General features: G+C 54.6%; 7 protein-coding genes across 7 annotated transcripts; 3 read left to right on the plus strand and 4 right to left on the minus strand.

Annotated features, from left to right (window-relative positions):
* The first annotated feature begins 207 nt into the window (after positions 1–207).
* Positions 208–2152, plus strand: BU26DRAFT_466165 (uncharacterized protein). The gene is made up of 7 exons (XM_033825219.1): positions 208–687; positions 738–820; positions 874–1018; positions 1072–1107; positions 1157–1613; positions 1669–1809; positions 1860–2152. The coding sequence occupies exons 1-7, from the start codon at positions 502–504 to the stop codon at positions 1898–1900; spliced, it is 1089 nt and encodes a 362-aa protein (XP_033678493.1). The 5' UTR covers positions 208–501; the 3' UTR covers positions 1901–2152.
* Positions 2153–2424: 272 nt separating this feature from the next.
* On the minus strand, positions 2425–3694 carry BU26DRAFT_466167 (uncharacterized protein; the record flags this gene model as incomplete). Its single annotated transcript, XM_033825220.1, has 5 exons — positions 3659–3694; positions 3559–3603; positions 3304–3507; positions 2672–3075; positions 2425–2614 (listed from the first exon to the last, which is right to left on the minus strand). Coding segments are annotated over exons 2-5 (843 nt in total), but the record flags the coding sequence as incomplete, so codon positions are not given.
* Positions 3695–4659: 965 nt separating this feature from the next.
* BU26DRAFT_523787 (PEBP-like protein) lies at positions 4660–5609 on the minus strand. The gene has a single exon (XM_033830135.1). The coding sequence runs from the start codon at positions 5548–5550 to the stop codon at positions 4963–4965; it is 588 nt and encodes a 195-aa protein (XP_033678495.1). The 5' UTR covers positions 5551–5609; the 3' UTR covers positions 4660–4962.
* Positions 5610–5814: 205 nt separating this feature from the next.
* On the plus strand, positions 5815–7698 carry BU26DRAFT_534380 (putative MFS multidrug transporter; the record flags this gene model as incomplete). The annotated part of the gene is made up of 4 exons (XM_033831214.1): positions 5815–6126; positions 6179–6302; positions 6354–7488; positions 7617–7698. 4 exons carry the CDS (start codon positions 5815–5817, stop codon positions 7696–7698), a joined length of 1653 nt encoding a protein of 550 aa, XP_033678496.1.
* Positions 7699–7946: 248 nt separating this feature from the next.
* BU26DRAFT_570183 (uncharacterized protein) lies at positions 7947–9980 on the minus strand (the record flags this gene model as incomplete). Its single annotated transcript, XM_033833972.1, has 1 exon — positions 7947–9980. The coding sequence occupies one exon, from the start codon at positions 9978–9980 to the stop codon at positions 7947–7949; it is 2034 nt and encodes a 677-aa protein (XP_033678497.1).
* A 389-nt stretch (positions 9981–10369) lies between these two features.
* Positions 10370–11101, plus strand: BU26DRAFT_570184 (uncharacterized protein; the record flags this gene model as incomplete). The annotated part of the gene is made up of 1 exon (XM_033833973.1): positions 10370–11101. One exon carries the CDS (start codon positions 10370–10372, stop codon positions 11099–11101), a length of 732 nt encoding a protein of 243 aa, XP_033678498.1.
* An 11-nt stretch (positions 11102–11112) lies between these two features.
* On the minus strand, positions 11113–13068 carry BU26DRAFT_493477 (cytochrome P450). The gene is made up of 5 exons (XM_033826153.1): positions 12667–13068; positions 12367–12609; positions 12123–12317; positions 11692–12065; positions 11113–11640 (listed from the first exon to the last, which is right to left on the minus strand). The coding sequence occupies exons 1-5, from the start codon at positions 13009–13011 to the stop codon at positions 11181–11183; spliced, it is 1617 nt and encodes a 538-aa protein (XP_033678499.1). The 5' UTR covers positions 13012–13068; the 3' UTR covers positions 11113–11180.
* Between the last annotated feature and the right edge of the window lie 3422 nt (positions 13069–16490).

Raw genomic sequence — 16490 nt, forward strand, 5'->3', positions numbered from 1 at the left:
TGGACAAAGGTATGAGTAAGAATACGCTTGACCTGGCCTCCATTTAGCATAATTGTCGGAAACAGTTGAGTGGCTTCGACCTCGGAAGAAATTCAGTCATTGGAACCGAACTATTCCCGAAACAGCCTAGTCTCGTGCAACGTCAATGGGTCTCACGAAACGGCTTAACAATGTATAATTATGTTCCTCATCATCAAACGCCCGGCTCAGAAGCTTGCTCTTGATCAAAAGCTAATAGCAGGCCTATCCACGAGTGACCGGACGAGTCGTTTCCCGATAGTCAGGCGATAGCGGAGTACGACCCCACAATGCCTCGGCGTCCGCTCCGCAAGCCAAAGAGCGGGGTGACCGTCACCATGCATCAGCGTTCCGCGGCGTAGCGCGGCGTAGGCTATGGAGCGAATGAAGACCTATAACCCTCGGTCGAACCGTGAATGTTTTCGCGACCTCACCACCTTCTTGCGACAGATCGATTGTGATTCCCGATTGAGCTAGAACAGCATGACAGACCAGAAGGGCACCGCGAATCAGCGCTTGACGCAAATAAAAGACTTCCTCACGATGAACAAGACGGCTACGACGATTCCCTGGGATCCGGATTGCACAAAATTTCCGACTCGGAAGGAGCTGCCCGATATCCCTGGTGCTCCTCCTGAGGCTGCGTGGGTATGGGGAGATAATGACTACGTTCGTGCTGAGTCCCGCTTGTTGAAAGGTAAAGGCGCTGAGGTATCTAGCTCGGTCGTCTCAACTTACTTACTCCGACACGGGTCGCCGCTGCGTCGAGGGAGATCAAGACTGGCGAGATCATCCCAGTGAAGTATTGGCTCTCACGAACGTCGTGGGCAAATTGATGTGCTAATTTCGATGAAGCCTTCCGTTAAACGTGCCTAGCCAACCTGCTTTCGGCCGCGAAGTCTTCAAGCACGAGATCAAGACGCTGCATGAAAACATAGCCTACGATGACATCTACCACATGAACACCCAGAGCGGGACGCAATGGGATGGCTTCAGACACGTGCGGCTATTCCTCCTTACAAATTCATACAGTCTCTAATTTCCACCCCACAGTTCGCACATATCTCGACAGGAAGCTTCTACAACGGCGTATGCACTCTTACCCTTCACTGCTGCTCGTCAACTCACTATACATCAGACAAAAGGCTCCGACATCGTAGGCCCAGCCGCAAATCACAAATGCTCCATCCACCACTGGGCCGAACACGGCATCGCGGGCCGCGGCGTGCTCCTCGATTACCGCGGCTACGCTCACAAGAAGGGCATCAACTACGACCCCTACGACTACTACCCCATTTCCTGGGAGGAACTCTACCACTGCGGCAAGGACCAGGGAATCGATATCCGACCCGCGTCTCAAGGCGGCGACATCAAGATCGGCGACATGCTATTCGTGAGGGGCGGATGGAAAGAGGCGTACGATAGCAAAAGCCCGGAAGACAGGGAGAAGGCGGCTTTTATGCACGATACGGAGGATGGGCATCGGTTCGCAGGGTTGTCTCAGGAGCAGAAGATTTTAGACTGGTTGCATGACTGCTACTTTGCTACTGTGGCGGGTGATATGCCGTCTTTTGAGGCGTGGCCTACGCATGAGAGTATGATCTCCTTTTCTCCCTAGAATTTGAGGGAGAGAGCACTGATAAGGTCTAGGCTATCATTTACACGAGTACATCCTGGCGTTGTGGGGCATGCCGTTGGGCGAGCTGCTCGACCTGGAGAAGCTGGCGCTGAAGTGTAGGGAGAGGAATAGGTGGTTCTTCTTTTTCTCGTCGGCGCCTGCAAATTGCCCCGGTACGTTTTCCTACTCGTCAGCTTCCGCATACTAATTGTATATTCGACAGGTGGTGTTAGCTCTCATGTCAATGGGAACGCGATACTATAGCGCGGCATTGGTATCCTCGCGAGCAACCGACGTAGTGCGACGATGCACTTTAAGAGGCGAAGATATTGGCATTCCTCGTTGGAAAGCCGATAAGCTCGTCGCGGGTCAAATACACGTGATAAAAATCAACTGCTGCTTTGGCATTGCCCGGAGCGGCGGTAGCAACAGCAGATCACTTTCATTTCCTGATTCCGGCAATCTCTGATGCGGCTAGCCACGGTCCCATTGGACCAGCTGACTAATGTGGGTAACATCACAAGGGATCGCTCCCAACCCTTGCGCAACCATCATACAATTAAGGTGCCTAACGCTGAAATGGTTACACTTCAAAGGCGAAGACGACATCTGTATCAAGACCAGTTTCCTTTGAGATCTGACGAAGCCCCCTATCCTGCTGCGTACGCTCAAGCGTCCAATCTCACTGAATCGACCTCTACTCTACCATTACACCACCCGGCAATTCCGTAAGCCCTAGCAAATGCGTTAATGATGAGCTCTTCACAAAAAACGATCTGCCACTTACAAGAAGAGGAGCCAACATCTTCCTTAGCCTGCTGCGCCTTCGTGCATGCAATAGCATCCTTGCCAGCCTGAATCTTCAGAACCTGGGTACAATCTTCGCTCCCGCATTTCGTCCCAAGAGCATCCATACCGCGCTGAAGAGCATCATCCTTCCAGCCAAAGAGGTAGTCACCATGCGCCCCATACCCCGTGCTACACAACGTCAGCTTCCAAACCGAATCCGTCTCGGAGCAGAGTCACGGCACTCACGCATCGCCAAAGCTATACACCAGCGGCTGCTTCCCATTCTTCCAATAATCCGCGTTATTGAACTCCGCCGTGTCGAACATGATCTCGTACATAACCTGCGGGACACGCACAGGATGCGTGCTCGGACACTTGTCGCCGGCGAGCGCACTGCCCGATGCATATGCCACATGGCTCTTGTGGTCTGGGCTATCGAGATTCTTCCCGTCCCAGCACGAGGGGAAGATGATGGTAGCGCGGATGCCGCCCGGGCACGGCTTGGGGGGCAACTCTTGGGTGTCCTTGGAGTCGCAGGGCGCGCCGTTGCCGCCCATTGTTTTGTCGCCTGCCGCGAGGCAGCGGTGGCAGATGGGTTTGAACGTGCTCTTGGTGCGGACCGTCGGGTCGCCGGCGAGCATGCGGAAGCCCTTCGGGGTGTTAGCGTTTGGTTGGGTAGACTAGCCCTCACGGGGTAGAAATCTCTGGATAAAACGACGCACGTAACAGCCACCCTGGAGGCCTTCGCAGGTGTACAATAGAACGTATTGCCATCTGTACGAGCAATCTCATGTGTGTAGAGAGCCCTTGATCTGGAGAATTCTCTACCGCACCACACTTGGGTTGGGGGGGTGTTTGTTGCCGAGAGATATACTCACCGGCTTGAAAGCAGTGACCTTTTTATTGGTGCCGCTGAATGGTCGCATGTAATACACCGTGAGTCCTCCGTCTTGCTCGAGGAGGGTGCCGTTCAAGCGCCCGTTCGCCCTTTGCGGGACCCGCTTGAAAGTCCCGTTCTCGGGAGACTTGAAGTAGATGGAAGCCGTCCAGTAATTGCTGAGGTCCTCTGTGTAGATACAACTCTGCGATCTTAATTAGTTACTCTGTGAAGGTATTCGATCAGGAAGACGTACGGTGCAAGTGGATTGCTTCGGCGGATCAATGGTGTAGGGGTCCATCTATTCATATCTTAGTTACTGCTCTAACTCAGATGGAGGACGACGCCTGTCATACCGTAACGTTGAAACTGTTACCGCCAACAATTTGGTGGGTGTGAGGGGATGGATTCAACCCAGGGGTGACAAGAGGATCAAGGCGCTCCACCACAAGCTGAGAGCAGCCAAAGCGAATAAAGTCAGAAGCCCCCAGAGTCTGCTGGGCGGAGGCATCACGCGCGAGCAGCGCAACGAGCGCGGATAGTTGCCAGAGCATGGTTCGTAGATGCTGGTGTCTGAGTTGGAGCTGTTCAGGGCTGCAGTGTCCAAGAAAAGCAGCATGCTTTTAGACAACGCCAGCCCCTAACGATGAAGAACTCCCGGGCTTGGCTGCCCTCAGCGCCATGATAAGAGAGATTGATTCCTAGATGAGTATATGAAGCCATCCTAGACTATTTCTCGTGCGGTAGTCAACGTTTGAGTTAGCGAGGCCAATGACGGTGTCGCGAACGATTAAGCACTATACTGCAGATTGGTACTGCGCTACCCCGCCCCAACTACCGAGTGCAACGGTAATTCTCCGAATCGTCGGTATTGCTAAACCGAGAGACAATCCATGCAAGAATCACTCACGGCTTCCGATCATCGAGCATATGATCGGAGAGCAGGATGCAGGATGCAGCAGTCCACCGAGCGGGCAGTTCACTACCTAAGTATGATTTCGGAGTAGGTGGCAAGTATTGAGACATGAGTTGATTCATTGAGAATACGAGAAATATGGCTATATATATGAACCAAGTCACGTGTACCGGTAACCATATCCGGCAACATATGATAAGAGCGTTTTTTATATGGTCCAGCACAGGCGTGAGAACAAAGCCAACTGTTTCGAATGTCATGTTCTCCGCCCATACAAGGTGTGGCAAGTCGGTGGCGGCAGTGCCCTCGCTCGAGTGTCAGTTCCTCCTACCATTATTCCCGTGATCAACGGGCCCCCTGAAGGCCTCTAGGCTAAGTCATGCTCAATACCAGCGATGTCATCAAAGCTCCTCGAAGCGCTTCAGACTCCATTATGTACATCCGGCATCAGAGCACAGGTAGAAGACCAAGACTAGCATTTTCGTTCGGACCAATGTGCCTATATTTACGCAAGAAAACATGTCAGCACGCGGCGAGTGCGCTAAGATAAGCGAGGAACATTGAACTTCGAGGTGGCCCCTATTTTGCGCTTGCACGAGCTCTCTAAATGCCCTATGTGCATCTGCGATCTCGCCAGGATTGCTATGGAAGGTAGCAACGTACAATTGATGCGTCCCTTGCGTAGGGTTTATTAGCAGGATGGCCAACATCCCCATCTCACCACCGGTTCTCAAACGTCGCTTCTCACATTCCCCACTCCACCACCTTCCCCTCAATAGCCTTCGCGACCTCCTCCTTTGTCGGCACCTTGCTCATCGTCGCAGGATCCAGCTTCTCATTCAGCGCGACCAGCTCGTAGAAATACCGGTGCGGACCGTGACCCAGCGGCGGCCGTGGAGGGATGTACACAGCATTCCGTCGGTTCTTCCCAACTGTGCACCCACTCCTGATCACCTTCACGCCACCCTCTTCCTTCACAAGCTCCAAATCGGACGGAGAAAGCGAAGTAACAGTCGGCGGGATGAAGCAATAGATACCGTGCACGTTGGCGTGGCCTAGCGGAGCATCTGGATCTTCTGATAAGAGAAGGTACTCCTTGACGTTCGGGGCTGCGCGAGGCCAGGTCAGCGAGGGAATGCGCCCACTGCCAAACTTGGAGTATTCGCTGCTCAGCTGTGCGCCCGATGCGCCGCAGTCGGGCGATGAGATGGATATGGTCGGCTTGGGATGGTTTCTGAAGGCGTGAGTGTTGAAGAGACAGTCCGCATCGTAGCCGCGGCGTTGGAAGAGGAGGCGACCGAGACAATACTCGAGCAGTTTGAGGAGCCACATTTTGGAGGTGGAAAAGGATATCTAGGTGTTTTATCGGCGTTGGTTACTGATCGGGCGCGGATTCGCGGCTGCCTGCTCGCAACTCGCTCTTTCTCGGACTTTATGCGCGGCCTTAAGCGACAACGGACCGACCCTCCAACGGCTAGCCAGAAGCACGTTAGCTGACTATGCAGATCCACTACGAACGCACCATCAAGATGCTAAGCTCCTGTCAAATAGGCTTGACTGCTCTCCTGAATCTTTCCTGTCTATCTAATATCCACTATGTCCAGCCCCGAAGCACACCAGAGCCATGTCGAGGATGAGGAGATCAAACGCCCTGAAGAAGCTGGCAATTCTCCCGAAGAGAAGGAAAAGCCAGAAAACCAGCGGAGTCCAGCGAAGATGTCTGAAACAAATGATGCACCATTCTCAGTATACAGTGTGGGTGCTAGGAGAGCGATTGTCTTCGCTGCGTCGCTCGCTGGCTTCTTCTCACCACTGTCCGCGAGCATCTACTACCCTGCGCTGCCCCAAATCGCTCGAGATTTCAACGTATCGAATGCCAAAGTCAATTTGACGGTAACTACATACCTGGTATGCTTGTATCTTCTCACTACTATATATGTTGTGCTGAGACTATGACCAGATCATTCAAGGACTCGCACCCATGATTACGGGAGGCTTTAGCGACACTGCGGGGAGAAGGCCGGCATACTTCGTCTGCTTTACTATATACTTCTTCGCATGCTTGGGTCTTGCAATACAAAATAGTAAACATCGCCCCCTTTGCTTGCGCATCGCTCATCTAATGTTTTCTCTAGATTATGTTGCCCTGCTCGTCCTCAGATGCCTGCAGTCCGCTGGTAGCAGCGGCACGATCGCGATCGCCAACGGAGTCGTCAGTGACATCGTGACACCGCAAGAGCGGGGCGCCTTCATTGCATTTGCGTCGCTAGGTACGATTCTCGGCCCGTCCGTCAGTCCCGTCATCGGCGGACTTCTCGCCGAATATCTGGGGTGGCATTCAATATTCTGGTTCTTGGTCATCTTCACCGGATCCTTCTGCGTCCCGTTCTTCGCATTCTTTCCGGAAACCTGCCGCAAGGTTGTCGGTGACGGAAGTGCTTTCCCGCCTCCACTAAACCGATGCTTGACCGACTATGTTCGACGACGGAAACGGCAAGAAAACAACGACCCCCCCACTCAGCCTCCGCCCGGAAGACAAAAGATAACCTTCCCAAATCCAATGCTCACTCTCAAGGCGTTCGCTGTCAAGGAATCAGCTATGCTTCTCGTACCAGCAGGGCTATCGTTCGGTTCATACTACGCCCTGCTCACTGGTGCATCAGACACTTTCAAGACAGTCTACGGCTTCAGCGAAGTCAAAGTCTCGCTGATGTACATCCCGCTTGGAGCCGGGGGCATCGTCTCAGCATTCAGCACCGGAAAACTCGTCGACTGGAACTTCCAGCGGCATGCACGCCGGCTCGGCGTCAGGCTCGTGCCCAACCGACGCCAGGACCTTTCCAACTTCCCTATCGAAAAAGCACGTCTGCAAATCGCACTTCCGATATTCTGCTTGGGCTCCGCGTGTGTCATCATCTACGGCTGGGTCATCGAAAAGCAGTACACTGTCGCGGCGCCCATCATCCTTATGTTGGTCATGAGCTGGGCCATTTCTGCTTTCTTCCAGGTGCTCAATGTCCTCCTCGTCGATACGTATCCCGGACGGGGCGCTGCAGTCACTGCGGCAGTCAACATAGCGCGCTGCGAGGTCGGCGCTGCTGCGGCCGCGGCTATCAGCCCGATGACGGAGGGCGTGGGGGCGGGCTTTGCGTACACTATAATCGCACTGATCACGTTCGCGACGCTGCCGATGCTGCTTTTGGCGGCGAAGTTTGGTATGAAGTGGCGGGGAGAGACGGCGGACAAGGAAAGAAAGAAGGCGGAGGAGAAGTGCGCTCGAAGACAGGTCATCGAAGGCCAGGTCCCGAGGTAGAATACTGAAATGGTCTCCCGACGTGTGCACCGCAAGCTTGGCAAGTTACAAATCCAGCGGCAATGGCTAACGGGTACCAATGGAGTCAAGAAATGGGTCGCTCGAGGCTGCGTGGGGTTATTCAACCCCCAATCATCAGGCGCAGGTTGCTCGACAAGGCGGTTTGAAGCGGGTCACGGTAACAAATTCCGATTAGGACGACTCACTTCGGGCTCTCCTCTATTACAATTATCATCTATTACGAACAGCAGTATAATCGAAGCCCCAAGTCCTCCGTCCCGGAACGGAATTCCGGGTCTAAAACCTTTGCACACGCCATCGCACCTACAGCCTTCAGCGGGGTTCTCAAACTTACTATAGGGAAAAAAGAAATTATTATACCTCAAGTATGCCAGCATACGAAGGAGAAAAAAAATTATGCTCCAACGCTGGAGGCTGGATATGCACCGGGAAGCGTGTATACCTCCCACATGCTCTGCTGGCTTTGACGGCGACTGTGCGCGGGGCGGGATGGCTTGCCGCTATCCTCTCTTTGAATGGCGCTTGGGTTTGATGGCAGATCTTGAGTAGGCGCAGCGGGATGGACGATGTTGTTGTGTGGTTGCGGGTTGGGTGACTTGGTCCCATTTCCATTCGCGAAACCATTCGGAAGAATACCATTCGTCAAGCCTTGCTGGTTAAATTCTGGACGGCGGGGATGTGCCGGCCTCGAGGAGATGCTCCTGCTGTCTTTTGCGGCAATTGCTGTTTGGCATGCGGGCGGACTGCTTTTTGCCCGGGTGGGCATCGACTCAGTGTTACGCTGTTCTACAGCATTGCGCTGAATCCCGTTCGTCACGATCCGCTCTTTGCTATGCGGCTTCTCGTGGCTCGTGGCGCCGTTCACAACTACCTGTTCGCTACCTTCCGGTGCCTTTGGGTTCGTGTCCCCGTTTGTCCGGAGCCGCTCCTCCCAATGATTGATGCGGCTTCTCGCTATCCCGTTGGTGGCCACCGTCGATGGGTCTGCGCTCAGTTCATGCACCGTCTGCCGATCTGTCCTTCGTTCAGAATTGTTGTCTAGCACGCCGTTAACTCGACTCGTTACTCCTTCTACGAGCTCGCCGTTCGCCGGTCTTTGAAAGCCCACCCAGGTCTTGCCATGCCGTTCTCTTACGGACTTGCCAGCCTCATTCCGTCGATCAGCCCAGTCTATGCTCTTCACACCACTTTGCTGCGCCGCCTCGATAGTTGCTTGCGCAAGGCTCCTCAGCGCTTCGGATCCCCTATCGCTCTTCTCCCTTTTCTCTCTCTCCCTTCGCGCCCGCTTCTTCTCTTCAATTCGCCTCAATTCCCGCTGCTTGTAGCACCTAGAAGGCCGACGATGCATATGGTACTCACAGCCTGCGGAGGCCGAAGACTGGCGCTGCCCACCATCCGATATCCGCTCCAAAGCAGTCTCAAGCGCGAGATGCACGTACGCCTCCGGCAACCTCCCCGTATCCTCCTTCCTGAAGTTCTTCGCTCCCGCATCGATACAACGATCTACAACGAACTGCCTCAGTTGATTGGACATTCCCTCCGACGTAAAAATATGATGGATCGTATCATGATCCGCACAGACCCCCGGAGCGATCTTGTCCCCCAGGATATCCATAACGCGGTCCGCGAACTCGATGTCTTCCATCGTGGTGCCCAGGATGTACGCGTTGATCAGCGACCAGCAGTGCTGCCATGTGTATTTGTTGTCGCCATCGAGCGATGTCTCGCTGATGCAGTAGTGGATGCGGCCGGTGCGGAGGTAGATCCTGTAGAGGTCGAAGGCGTGCGGGTCGAGGACGGAGATGCGGGTTAGAGAGGAGTCGTTGCTGTCATCTGCCGTGACAGCTTCGGAAGCGGCTAGTTCGTGCTGGCTAGACTGGCTGCTGCCCTGGTCAGAGGACGAAGGTTCGGAGTCAGACCCATCGGTCTCCGGGATGCGGAAGAAGCGCGGAGTCAGATAGCGCGAGTCTGGATCTTGCTTCCCGACGAGGAGGTTCAGCATCGGCGGCTGCTTTTCCTCGACCCGCTTTGGCTTTGTGACTGGAGCCACGAGCGGCCATGCTAGCGGCGTCGACAGCGCTCGACCCTCGACTCCGGCACCTGGACGTCGCGGCGCCTCACGGCTCGGTGCAGGCGGGTGCGACGAGAGTCCAGCTCGTCTGCCCGCATTGCCGTCCACAGTAACCGGTTTCGAGCTGCCCCGAACGGGGATATCGACAAGAGCGGTCATTGCGCCACTTGGCACATGGACGTCCGGCCGCGGCTGCACGACTTGATTGAACGTGAGGCCCTGAATATCTTCGAGCGTGGGGTTCGGCTGTGGATTCACCCGCAAATCCCGCGGCCAGCTGATCTCCCTCGGGCCTCCTGCTCTTTTGATCTTGCTGCCGCTGCGACGGGGCGATTTCTTGCACTTGAAGAAGCCCATTGGCAGTTTGAAGAGCCTGCGAAGCAGAGACGAGGTTCGCGATGTGCGGGCCAGCAATAAAGACGATTGCGGAGAGCGGATGTCCTTGCACGAAGGGGCTTCTTGGGAAGATGATGGATATGGAGATATTGGATACCGAGAGTAGGAGCTGTGGCGACGTTGCCTTGATTTGTATGCTGCGGGGTTTGTCTTCTGCAATCGCATCGTCGAACGCTGGGAATGCGAATGGTCAGGAACGAGGTAAACAGAGCATGGAACTGCGTTTGGTGGGCCGTTGGGGGGTGTTGGGGATAACATGTTGGCGAGTGACGATGTATGTGTCATTTGCGGTGTGACTGTGAATCGCGGGTCAATGACTTGGTCCAGGCTCTGAGCCGCCCTCCACCACGATGACGATCGACGCAGAGTCAAGAAAGAGAAAGCTAATACCTGAAGCTAACCAGTCTACTCTCGAAAAATTCTACAGACCAGTCGTTGAAATGGCACACCGAAATCCAAACCCCTCAGCACCCGCGACACCAACCGCCGTCAAACCGCAGCACGGACATCCTCGAAAGGAACAAAAGTCTCTCCCAACACCAGAGCCCTGGCTCTTCAGCTCGAGATCTGAGGTACCGCGACGCTTCGAGTCGATAGAGTTACAATTGCCTGAGTTACCTCCACCTCCAATGCTGCATCCGAAGATCTTGGAAGGGCTTGCGGCAGCTAAGAAAAATGCTCAAGAGAAGAGAAATGGGGTAGTGGATGTCAGCAAGCCACTTCCACCGCTCCCCGCCGACGCGGAAACTGTGCCGTTCTCGACCGCGCCGTATCGAAATAGTGCTGCAAGCCAGCAAGTCGCCGAACGCTTTAGTATCAAGAGGAAGCCGGTGCCGAACTACTCACGGCCTATGTTACTTACAGAGTTACCCGTGGCACCAAGGAAAGACGGACCATTACTCGAAAGAAGGTCAAGGAGCGGCGCTGTCAAGGGGCAGGCCGCACCGCACCGCGGAGGCGAGCGTCGCACGCACTTCAGCAACTCGACAACAGCGCCCGTAGAGGCTCGTCCAGTGGAGACTCACGGACACGTAGTGGAGCCGGAACAGCTTGAGCGCGTTACAAGGCGGGGAACGGCTTGACGGTTCTATGTATGAAAGGAAAGCGACTTCGGTCCAGCGCTTTGTTTGTCTAGCTTTTCTCAAGCAAGAATCCCCCTCTTCATGTCCCAAGGGGAATATACTCCTTGAAGTACATCCCCTCCGGCACCCTCTTCCACTGGCCCTCCTCATCCAGCTTATCCGCCACATTCTCCCACTCCCTCCTCAGCGTCGCCGCCCTCTCCTCGCTCCTCTTCACGATGCGCACCGAAAACTTCTTCGGCTGTACAAAGACGCCCTCCGTCAGCTCGTCAGCGTCGACTCTCATCTCCTCCCCGTTCTCATCCTTCTCTGTCTCGAAATTGAAAGCCCACAGCAGCCGCGAATAGGCGAGGAAAAGCGAACGTTCGGCGATGTGCATGCCCTGGCAGACGCGGCGCCCGGCGCCGAACAGGAAATGGTCGCGCTTCGTGGCATCCCCGTTTTTCGCTGCTTCGGCTGCGGATTGGAAGTCGTCGGCGTAGCGCGTCGGGTCGAAGACGCGCGGATTAGGGAATCGACTCTCGTCGTTATGAACGCCCCTGGAGCTCGCGTTAGCTGCTGAGTTCGACCAGCCTGGGACGCAGACTCACCAAACATTCCACATCACGCTCGCGCCCTTCGGAATCCTATACCCCATATACATATCATCTCTGATAACCGCATGCGGGACCCCCAAGATCGCCGTCGGCATCCACCGCATCGACTCCTTCACACAGCCGCGTACATACTGCATATTCGGCTCGTCCTCGAGCATCGGGAACCGCTCGCCGCACACACGGTCGACTTCTTCTTGCGCTTTGCGTGCCACCTCCGGGAAGAGCACCATGGCTTGCACCCAGCCGACGAGCGTGCTCCAGGTCGTGTCGGAGCCGGCTTCGAGCAGCGAGCCGCTGATGTAGGAGGCGAGCGGGTCGGAGAAGTGCTCTTTGTTCTGCGAGTTGGCGAGGTCGATGCAGATGCAGGGCTGGGGGGAGGGTTAGCTGGTGTGCGTGTAGCTCTGGTAGGGAGAGGAACAGCGTACGTTGGCTGTGCCGTCCTGGATTTTCTTCTTGGCATTGAGCCAGTGGCCGAGGAAGAGCTGGAGCTCTTTCTCATGAAGCTCGCGCGCTCTTTTCTTGATGGGGAGGAGGGCGTCGGGGAGGTGGCATAGGAAGGGATAGGCTTCGAGGAGGTGGGCTTCGGGCGAGCCGAGGGTCTCGGAGAAGCCTGCGAAGCCCTGTGTCTCTTGGTTAGGCGAGCTTTTATTTGGATGCGTGGTCTCATACAGTGTATAGCCGGTGCATGTCCTTATCATCAACGTCCGTAGTGCGAAAGCCAAACACCATCTGCGTTGTCAGCGAATTCGTGTAGCGCCGCAGATGGTCGATCCACCGCTGCGGCTGGTCGAGGAAACCGAGCAACATTTGCCTATTCTCGAGGTCTTGGTAGGGGACATATGAAGTCGACGCTTTGATGTTGAGGTGATTATGCACCGTTCCTCGAATCATCCGCCATGTCTTTCCGTATTCCTACGCCCACCAATCAGCACCCACCCGCCGACTTGTCTTCTGGTAAAAACTACCTACCATGAGCAGCATCCGCAAGCCCCCACTGAGCATCTGGCCAATGTACAGCGGTGGCCGCGACGAGTAGATGTCGCTGCGCTTATCGAGCAGATCTTTAATCGCGCAGTCCGACGACAGCACGACCATGACGCTGGAGCCGAGCATCAGCGAGTACACCGGGCCGTACTCGTCGGCCCATTTCTTGAACTGCAGGTGTGCCTTCTCTTTGGGCATCTGGTGTAGGTTTCCGATGATTGGCAGGGTTGGTGGGCCGGGCGGGAAGTCTTTCGGGCGGCGGCCTACATTGCGCAGTTTGTAGAGGACGAGCAGGGTTGCTGTTAGCACCGCGGCGACTAGGATGCCCATAGTATAGTAGCAGCTGTCAGAAAGCTAAACGGCGCAAAAGGCAAGAAAGTCGCAGGGCTAAGAGGTTGAGGACTCGGCTCGTCGTGAAGGCTCGAAGAGCCCGACTTTTATACCTTGCGCGGAGCCTCATGCTGCGAGTCGATATTAAAACTGCCGTCAGCCTGGTGGAGCTCCTGCCCAGAGTGATGGGCTACGTATGATAAGGCTGGACGAATGCTGTCTGCTGCAGCGAATGCAGACCCATGTCTACCCCGCTCCAGCCGGTCCACTTAATTGTTGAAAGGGCCTGTACGTGCAGCTTAGAGCATTCCTGAGCGCTTAGAAGATGCTGGGGTTATACGAAGTGTGTGTAGGTACGTGACTTACAGAACGCCCTGCAGGTCGGACCGTTTAGGTGTCATCGGTACAGTACGCTGCTGGCTTGGCTGCGCCGGAAATAACGAGGGACGGGCCGAATGACTGACATTCGCGTTTCTTCGACAATATGGATGCTGACTGTAATTGTGCTGAGTTGGCGTAACTCGAGCTTGTCAGAAAGCGTTCCCGGGGCAGTAGGACGCGTCGCGACTTGGGATCCAAAACGGAAAAGTGAGCAGAAGCCGCTCAGAGGAAACACGGGACACCAGAATCAAGTAACGGTCTTTACGGTAGGGGCACTTGCATCTGAAGATGATTCTCATGCTATTTTCTCATATTTGGGTCGCTGCCTTTTGGGGGATGGCACGTGACCGTCCCATTCACTCTCGGCACACTGCTCTCCTATCTACCCTCTGAGCTGCTAACTTCGTTGTAGATTGGCATACGCCATAGCAGTCATACGGGCGTTCACTTGCCCATCCGTATGCCCGATAAAACTTTGCGACTGGCCGTTGATATCCGTACCTGCCTCAACCGCGTCACCTAGCCAGCCGCTTGGAGCCGCCTTATCAGGACCTGACAGCTCCCAATCTGGTTCTGAGTCACCTGCTCTAGGCTGCCACCGTTCTTATCACTTACCTTGACGTCACACACGCGCTGCAATTTCCGAAACTCAGGAACTTGCTCACCGTCGGTCACCCACCCAGCCAATCCGGAGCGCCGCTTTGAGCGCCTGCCTTCGAGCAAACGCGGAAATGAGCCGATGGTGTGATCAGTGACGTTCGAGCAGCTTCGACGGCTCTCGGGGAGTCACACGGTGCGTTCCTGCCCTCCCATTGGCCTGCCTGCCTTCACCGTGAGTCCCGCAACGACGCTCTGACTTCGCAGACCGCCTAAGCGAGGTAACGTGACTGCTTGGCGCCAAATCGCTAGCGCGAGTCCAGAGGGCATAAATAGCTGCCCTCCCACCCACTTTCTGTCCTTCTTCCCAGTCTCACTCCACTCCACTTCAACTCAGACTCTCAGTCAAATCTCATCTCTTCTTCGGGTTCAACAATGACAACTTCGTCTCAAGTCTTACCTCTCTTGACTTCAACCCGCCTCTACCAAGGTCACTCACCTACCTGACCTCACCCTGCCTTCACCTCATTGGCCTCAGCGCCTTAGGCAACACCTCAACGTCACTCAAGACACCATGGCCACTTGTGTCATTGACACAGTGACCTCGCCGGCTTCCAGTCACCATCCAAGTAAGCTGTCTTCACCTCACTCACTTCGCTCATTGCTGACCTTTCTTAGAAAATAACCTCAACCACGACTGAAGCCGCTCCAACATCTTCAACAATCTCACATTACAACATCATGGCGTCTTATGTCTTCGACAGAGACCCACTGTTGGCTCTCAGTCACAAGCCAGTAAGTGACCTTCACCTCACTCACCACCCTACTAACAAGTCATAGAAAAAAACCTTGACTGAAGCCACTCCCACCACCGGCTGACATCGTAACGAGCTCTTGCCTTCACCTGCTCGTCAGCCTTCAGCCAACGCCTCACCTCCAATCCTCCTATCATCGCCTCATCGACTTGACGCAAGTGTTGACTACCCGGCATGCACATACATCGGTATGTGTTCGGGTCAACGGTAGCACCAACACTTGCCTCACCGACCGCTCCGACCGCTTCTAAAATCAATCCTCAATCAATCCTCCTCTCCTTCGCTGCCTTGACGTGAGTGTTGACTACCCGGCATGCACATACATCGGTATGTGTTCGGGTCAACGGTAGCACCAACACTCGCCTCATCGACCGACCGACCGACAGCGTTCAGTTCTTCCTCAACTCAATCCTCAACTCAATCAATTCATCCTTCGTCCTCTCACTTCACCTCACGACACTTCCACACATTCGACCTTCATCTACGACATCACCTCACCTCAACTCACCACTCTCTCCTCTTGTCGTCACATCCTCCGCTCATAGATAGCTTCTCATCAAGTAAGTCTTCCTCCACCCTTCAGCTGTCGCCCACTCACTGACCTCTCCCAGAAAAAAATCGACCGTAAACAGGTCACCTAATCAAAAATACACTGACCCGAAAAGAAGGTCACAGTCAAACCAACAAGCCACCGGCCCGAAAAGAAGGTCACAACATCAAACAACAAAACACCGACCCGAAAAGAAGGTCATCACCGCGGCGTTTACCTCACCATTTCTCCCCGTCTCTGGCTACCACCAGATGACTCATGTACTCTCTTCTTCATGTTTCTTTTGCTTTCAGTCACTGGCTGCCACCAGTAGACCCTCCCTGTACCTTCCTTCACCTCTTCCTCTCCCCTACCTCTTCACCACACGAGACGATAATTCTCATCACCCGAGACAATAATTCTCAACTCTTCCTCCCTCACCCTTCCTCCCTACCTCTTCACCCCACGAGACAATAACTTCTCAGCACACGAGACAATAACTTCTCAGCACACGAGACAATAACTTCTCTCCCCCCGAGACAATAATTCTCAACCCTTCCTCCCTTACTCTCCCCTCTCCCCTCCGTCACGGTGCGCTCAGCAGGCTCTGAATCGGCGGCGAGTTGGCCTCAGGTGTCCGGTTCCAGGCTACCAGATGCTCTTTCGCGGGTGTCTGGTAGTCTGGAGCCACACCTGAGGCCACCTCGCTAGCTTGGCGGCTTCGGTCAGCCTGATGACTCGCTCTCGGTCTGGTCGGAGCAACGAACGGCCTTAGGATTCATCCTGTCTGAGCTACGCACACCCGGTTCTCGTCCTCCTACCATTACTCCTCCTGATCCGCCTCCACCGCCTGATCCGCCTCCTTCGACTTCTTCTTCGAGTTGTTCTTAGAGTTTATGTTCTGTTTCGCCCTTATGGCTTATCCTGCTTCTTCTGCTTTAGATACTATTCAAACAAACAAACAAATCAATCAATGAAATCAATCAAACCATCAATCTACATCAACATCTCGTGCCTCTTGTCTGTCTCCTTCGTGATGTCTCTGATGTCTTGCCTTGACTTGATCGTGATAGCTCTTCAGTGTTGACGCTTTGCCTTCCATGCCCTCCCCTCGCCTTCCCTTCGCGTGCGTTCGACTCACGAGTCTCTCCAAACGC

This window comes from Trematosphaeria pertusa, assembly GCF_010094035.1.
Source record: "Trematosphaeria pertusa strain CBS 122368 unplaced genomic scaffold BU26scaffold_17, whole genome shotgun sequence".
NCBI lineage: Eukaryota > Fungi > Ascomycota > Dothideomycetes > Pleosporales > Trematosphaeriaceae > Trematosphaeria > Trematosphaeria pertusa.

What these genes read in the sequence shown, in the direction of transcription:
- BU26DRAFT_466165 (XM_033825219.1), top strand. Translation starts at nt 502, where the DNA reads ATGACAGACCAGAAGGGCACCGCGAATCAGCGCTTGACGCAAATAAAA. An exon ending in CAGGAAGCTTCTACAACGGC is followed by an intron (nt 1,108 to 1,156) that starts GTATGCACTCTT and finishes ACTATACATCAG; the next exon opens with ACAAAAGGCTCCGACATCGT. An exon ending in GGCGTGGCCTACGCATGAGA is followed by an intron (nt 1,614 to 1,668) that starts GTATGATCTCCT and finishes GATAAGGTCTAG; the next exon opens with GCTATCATTTACACGAGTAC.
- BU26DRAFT_523787 (XM_033830135.1), bottom strand. Translation starts at nt 5,550, where the DNA reads ATGTGGCTCCTCAAACTGCTCGAGTATTGTCTCGGTCGCCTCCTCTTC.
- BU26DRAFT_493477 (XM_033826153.1), bottom strand. Translation starts at nt 13,011, where the DNA reads ATGGGCATCCTAGTCGCCGCGGTGCTAACAGCAACCCTGCTCGTCCTC. An exon ending in GCTTGCGGATGCTGCTCATG is followed by an intron (nt 12,610 to 12,666) that starts GTAGGTAGTTTT and finishes TGGTGGGCGTAG; the next exon opens with GAATACGGAAAGACATGGCG. An exon ending in AGCGTGATGTGGAATGTTTG is followed by an intron (nt 11,641 to 11,691) that starts GTGAGTCTGCGT and finishes CGCGAGCTCCAG; the next exon opens with GGGCGTTCATAACGACGAGA.